Source organism: Natator depressus, chromosome 14 (genome assembly GCF_965152275.1).
Source record: "Natator depressus isolate rNatDep1 chromosome 14, rNatDep2.hap1, whole genome shotgun sequence".
Lineage (NCBI taxonomy): Eukaryota > Metazoa > Chordata > Testudines > Cheloniidae > Natator > Natator depressus.
In genome coordinates, this window is record NC_134247.1 from 34,384,445 (window position 1) to 34,390,444 (window position 6,000).

The 6,000-nt window shown below is 54.1% G+C and overlaps 1 protein-coding gene across 1 annotated transcript in view; it reads right to left on the reverse strand.

Moving 5' to 3' along the window:
- LOC141998855 (uncharacterized) overlaps positions 1-4,902 on the reverse strand; it is a 30,103-nt gene extending 25,201 nt beyond the window's left edge. The window contains exons 1-3 of the mRNA XM_074971828.1: positions 4,701-4,902; positions 2,047-2,133; positions 497-730 (exon numbers count right to left, since the gene is read on the reverse strand). Coding sequence (XP_074827929.1) covers positions 497-730; positions 2,047-2,130 — 318 coding nt within the window. The 5' untranslated portion in view covers positions 2,131-2,133; positions 4,701-4,902. The remainder of the gene's footprint in view (positions 1-496; positions 731-2,046; positions 2,134-4,700) is intronic.
- Between the last annotated feature and the right edge of the window lie 1,098 nt (positions 4,903-6,000).

Here is a 6,000-nt window from a genome sequence, read left to right on the forward strand (position 1 = left end):
CGGCAGCGCTTTGAAGTTTCGAGTATAGCCGTGCCCTTACGCTCAGCAGCCCCCGGGGAACCCCTGCTGAGAGGTCCTCACTGGCAACCCAGGCACTTCACAAGAAGAAAACATTTGTGATATTCAGCGTGAACTTCGCATGGTGCTAAGAGCCCACACAAGCCCCTCTTCCCCACTTAACCCAGGGGCTGATTTGGGCTGACACGGGCCCTCTGCACTGGGAGGAATTTCACTCTCAAAGAGTAAGGACATATAGACGCTTACAGGGCGGGAGAGATGGTCTTGGGGTTACAATGCTCAGGAGCCCTGGATCCCATTCCTGGCTCTGACAAAGACTCACTGTGTGAGCTTGGGTGAGTCCCTGCCTCTCTCGGCATCTCAGTTTCTCCCCTGTGTAAAATGGGAATATGATCCCAACCCCACCTGCTTTGGGATCTAGGGTTGAGATGCTGCCATAGAATTGCTGTGCATTGTCATTTCAATAGCACAGTCTCACCTGTACAGACTGGCTCAGTGGCGCCTGCTCGTTCTCTCCTCCCCTCTGACCGAGCAGTTCACTGAGCAGAGAAATCTCTCGGGACAGTTCAGAGATGCTCTCGTCCCTTCTCTTGACAATGGTTCTGTCCAGCTTTTCCAGCTGGGACAGCAGCAGCTGCTCCTGCTTCTCCAGAAACCCACGTAGATCCTTCCATTTGCAGAGGATCCTCTGTCTCTCAGCTTCCATCTGTTTCTGCAATTACAGGGAGAGGGTGGCATGGTAACCAGGGGAATATCATACTTTTGTCTCCTAGCAAGATGGGAGAGATATTGGCCAGAGCCAGTATCTCTTGCGGTGCATGATGGGAAGTTCACTTAGAACAGGAAGGATGGAGGGCTCAGGGCAGGGGAGAGCCGCATGTCACTAATGACAATGGGATAGACTTTTCTCTCAACCTCACAACTTGCATTGAACCAAAATCTCCATCCAGTCAGCCCACGTTTTATCTCCTTTTGGTGCTCCACCTTCAAGATTTTAAGGTTAGGAGGGACCATTAGATCATCTAGACCAGTGGTTCTCAACCCGCAGCCCAATGAGCACGCAGCTGCGGCCAGTCACACTGGGTTTACAATGGCACAGGGCCCATACTCAGAAGGGTCCCTGGCACCTGGACTGTAGCCCCACCTCATGCTCTGCCCACGCTCCGTTCTGAAGCCCGGTCCCCGCTCGGTCTCTTCCCCCTGGAGGCCCAGCCCACCACTCGCTCCTCTCCACCACCTCCCCTCCTCACCCCCTGCTCCCTCCTCTCTGCCCCTCCCACCCCGTGTAAGCAGTGGGCAGGGCCTTGGGGGGAAGAGGCCAAGATAGGGCAGGGCCTCGGGGCAGAGCCCAGGCAGAGTGGGGGCAGGGCCACGGAGTGGGGGGCCGTGTAGGGCAGCCCACAATGGTAAATAGGTTGAGAATCACTGATCTAGCTGATCTCCGGTATATCACACACTGTCCAATTTCAAACCAGGGGCTCCTATATTGAACCCAACAACCAGTATCTGACTAAAGCAGGTCTTCCAGAAAGGCATCCACTCTGGATTGGAAGGAATCAAAAGATGGAGAATCCACTGCTTCCCTTGGTAGTTTGTCCTACTGGTTAATCACCCTCACTTTTTTATAAAAGTGTCTTATTTCTAATTTGAATTTGTCTGGCTTCAGCTTCCAGCCATGGGTTCTTGTTACGCTTTTCTCTGACAGTGAAAGAGCCCTTCAGGACCCAGTATTTTCTTCCTGTGGAGGCCCTGCACCACCTTTTACAGGAGCCCTGGTCCCTGTAATATCTGAACAGCTTGGGCAGGGGTTTTTCTGGGCCAAGACGCAGACAGACGCTTTCCTACATGGCAGCCACTCACACTCCGAGGGCATCACATGACCCAACCCCTGACCGATCCTGCCCTTCTGCCTGGGCTGCAATGGGGATGGTTCCCTGACGGGGCTGGCAGGACGAGCCCTGTGTTGCCATGTCACTCAGGGTACTCTGACACCAGGCAAGCCTTGGGGAAGGGTTTCTGGGCACCTACCAGCAGCTTCTCACTTTGCATCTCCTCATCAGCTTTGGCTTCTTCTCTCTCTTTTATCAGACAGGCCAGCCGCTCTTTCGACATATCCTGGAAGAAGCGGGGGTGGGAGTCAGGTGTAAGAGGATTTGATTTTACAGACAGTGTCACAGCTGCCAGATTTCAGGGACCCCTCTGCCCAGCAGTATCCCTGGCACACACTCACACAGATCCTAGGGCAGGATTTGGCCCTTAGCTTTCTTTCTTTAAAGCACCGATACTCAGACTGAGGCTCGAGAACTGCAAGTGGCTCTTCAGTGTGTCTCCTGCGGCTCTTTGCAGCACATGATAGTAAAACACTGTGTGATTTCATTATTAACCAATCTACATTATTAACCAATCAGGATGCTTTTATTATGTTATTAACCAATTATGGTATTAACTTGCACTAAGTTATTAACTTATTTGCTTTGAGAATTATATATGTAAAAGCTCTCCTTGAATTGTAGGATGATTGTCAAATAATTGCAGCTGAGCTGTGGACAAGAAATGGAAAATTGCAGAAAAGTAACAATGGACCTTTATTAACTGCGGTAATTTGGAAAAGCTGGCTGACAGCAGAAGCCCTGGCCACCCATAGCTGATAGCGAGAGTCCTGGCTGTCTGGGGCTGACAGCTGGAGCCCTGCCATGCATGGGGATGACAGCCGGAGCCCTGGCCACCCAGGACGGTCAGTGAGGCTGACTGTTAAAAGGTAACATACATACACCTGAATTCAGCATCAAAATTGTGGTGGAAGTCTAATATTGTGGGATCCACAATTTCCGCAAAATTGTAAATTAAGTAGGGCTATATATATATATTTCCCCTGTCATACTGTTCAAATATGACTATATAGTACTATAGTAAATGAAACAATGAATTCACACAACTGTGGCTCTTTTGGCTAATAGTGATCACTAATTTGGCTCCTAAACCACTGACTATCACTGCTTTAAAGCTACAGCAGATGAGAGAGGGGATGGCAATAAGGGGGCTGGATTGTCCTTACAGAAACAGAGAGAACTGGAAGTAGTAATGATACAGCACAAAAGCACAGCTCCAAAACCTGCCGACCCTCCCCTCCTCAACATCCTCCTCCCACCGCAGTTCCAAACTCCTTCCCAACCCCCTGACATGCCCCCAAGCCCAGCTCCAAATATTGTCACACACCCCATATCTTCTCCAGAGACCCTGGGTGCACACCATCAATGTATCCCGCATCCCCATCACCCCAAAGCCAAATACCCCCCCCAACCAAAATCCCAGCTCTTAAAAACCCCATGTGTTCAATTCCCCCGCCCCACACACACACTGTACCCACACATCCTGGCTCCAAACAAACACCCCCCACATTAAGATGACCCACTATGAATATCCGCTTACTTTCGGAGGTGGGGGTGGGGAGAGGCTGAGACTTGGCACCATGCTCTGCAGTGGGCATTGGGCTATAGCTCCCCACCTCCATCTCCCGACCCCAGCCCCAGCCTCTCCCTGGTTCAGTCACACCCACCCTGCAGCAAGGGCTGTTCTCTCTAGTTTGTGACTAGCCCATCGCTTCTCACCTTAGTGCCTTGGGTTATCCCCCGCTCTGGGCCCCACAGGGGGAACTCAGGGTCCCTGGGGCAAACCACGGAGATGGGTTCCTGATCCCCTTGGCAGGACACTGTCAGCACTTCCCTGGGTCTACCTCATGTGCCACCTCTGCTCGCTCCTCTCCCCCACCCCATGCACTGAGCTGCCTGAAGATTCCCATATGGCCAGGTCTTCTGATTTATTTGAGTCTCATGATCTATTGTGATTTTCCCCCTAAGGCCCCAGAACCTGGAGTCGTGTGACTACACCAGACTCTCAGCTTTTACTTTCTACAAAAATTAAGTTTCTCATCCTTATGGTTGCAACTAAAAAGCATCAACGTGGTGAACCCTCAAGGCTCAAAAGCCAGAAAGAAAATAGAAAAGGGTGACCATACGTTCCGTTTCGGCCGGGACAGTCCCCTTTTTTAAGCCATGTCCCGTCCGTCCCAACATTTTTGGCAAAAGTGGGCTTTTGTCCCATTTGCTCTTGCCAACTTGATCAGATGGCAAGAGCAAACGGGACAAATGCCACTTTTGTCAAAAAAGTGGGGTGTGGAGGAACGTGCGGTGAGGAGACAGGGCTTAGGCAGGGGGCAGGCAGGGCTCTGGCAAGCAGTGAAGCCAGCCTTGGGCGGGGAGGGGAGGGGGCAGGGCTCAGGCGAGTAGCTGGGGCCAGTCCCACACAGGGTGGGGGTGGCTCGGGCAAGTGGCTGGGGCCAGCCCTGTGCCATCTCCCATTTTCCCTTTGGGAATATGGTCACCCTAAAATAAAGAGATCGCCACGTGTGTTTTTTTTTTTTTTTAAAATCTCACGATTCTTAAGTCAATCTCTTGATTTTCAAATGCTTCGGTGGGCAATAGCATCATCCCCACCACGCTCCACAGAGCCTCCTGCAGGGAACTTTGAAGGAGGAGCCAGGGCTCCACAGGAAGGAAGGAAGCACCAGGCAGCAGTCAGTCTGTGTGCACATGGCTAGCATGCCAGCTGCAGCTGCAGCACTTCTGTCAATACTTCTCTGCCTCAGTTTTACAAGCATGGAGTCCAGCTCACGTTATTATTACCCAGTATGTGGCACATGAAACATGCAGGACGGGCTTCTGGCATCTAGGACAGCAAGGGCTCCACTCCGGTTCCTCCAGGGGGTGTGGGATGCAGGCCCGCGGGCAGATGTTGTGCCCACAGCTGGCATCTATGAAATATTCCAGGCACACGGGGCAGGAGGAGAGCGTATCTGGCAGGCTCGGCCCTGGGCTCCCGTTACCGGCCATGGCTGCTCCGCACATACAAAGGGCTCTAGTCTCTGCTGGGGTTGGGGGCGAGGCGGGGGGGGGGGGGGGGTAAGGCGAGGTTGTGGTGGGAAATGGAGAGGCGTCTCCTCGCCAGGGATTGGCTCACGCCTTGGGGGCCCCCGCCAGGGTCTTTGTGACACTGGGAGCATTGAGACAAAAGTCAGCCTGGAGGGGAGAGAAAACACCCTGATCCCAGGCAGCCAGGTCTGCAGATCCATTGGGGGAGCGGGAGGAGAGAGCCAGGCTGGGGAGAAGGGAAGGGGAGCGGCAGGGCTGGGGAGACCGGACGCCTGGGTTCTAACCCCAGGGTCTGGGAAGGTTCGGGTCCAACCCGAGAAAGCCCCAGGGGCGGTTGCAGCCCGAGTAGCTATGGAGGGACGCACAGGAAGGGAGCGGTGTGCGGCTGAGAGCGGGTGGCTGGTGTGGGAGGAAGGGGGAGAGGAAAGAAGAGAGGGATCAGAGTCTCGGCATCATCCCCTTGCCTGGGAGCTGCTCATCAGCTCGGCTGCTGGAAGAAGCGGCTGCTGCTGCCAACCTCGGGAGCCCGGGCTGAGCCGCTACTGCTCCCCTCCCAGCTGCGTCTGTGCTGGGGAGAGCCCTGCATTAACCCCCTCTGGGCCCAGCCGGGGGGACTTTCTCCGGGGGCTGGAACCAGCCCCGGGCTCTGCCGACACCAGCCCCTGAGCCGGAGCCTGCAGGTGAGGGGGGAGACCCGGGGGAAGGGCTGGGGCCGGGCAGGAAAGTGACTCCGCACCAACGGCCCCTGGGAATCTGCTCCCTTGTTTAATGCGCCTGCCGGAGAGATTGGAGCTGCCTTAACAGCAAGGCTGCTGCTGGTCTCAGTCTGCTCTGAGCACTGGTCAGGATCTGTCCTGGGGCAAAGCTGGGGGGTGGTGGCTTCAGATGGGGAAATTGGGGAGGAAGAAGTGGGACTTAAGGGGCACCATCAACAGACTCCCCCCCCCCAAGGGGGTGTCCCCTTTTTGTCTGAGAGAGGGTAGCGTTGTCAGGAAGGTTAAGGGTGAAAAATATGACAGAGAAGTAGAGAGACAGTGTGAAATGTGGTCAGTTT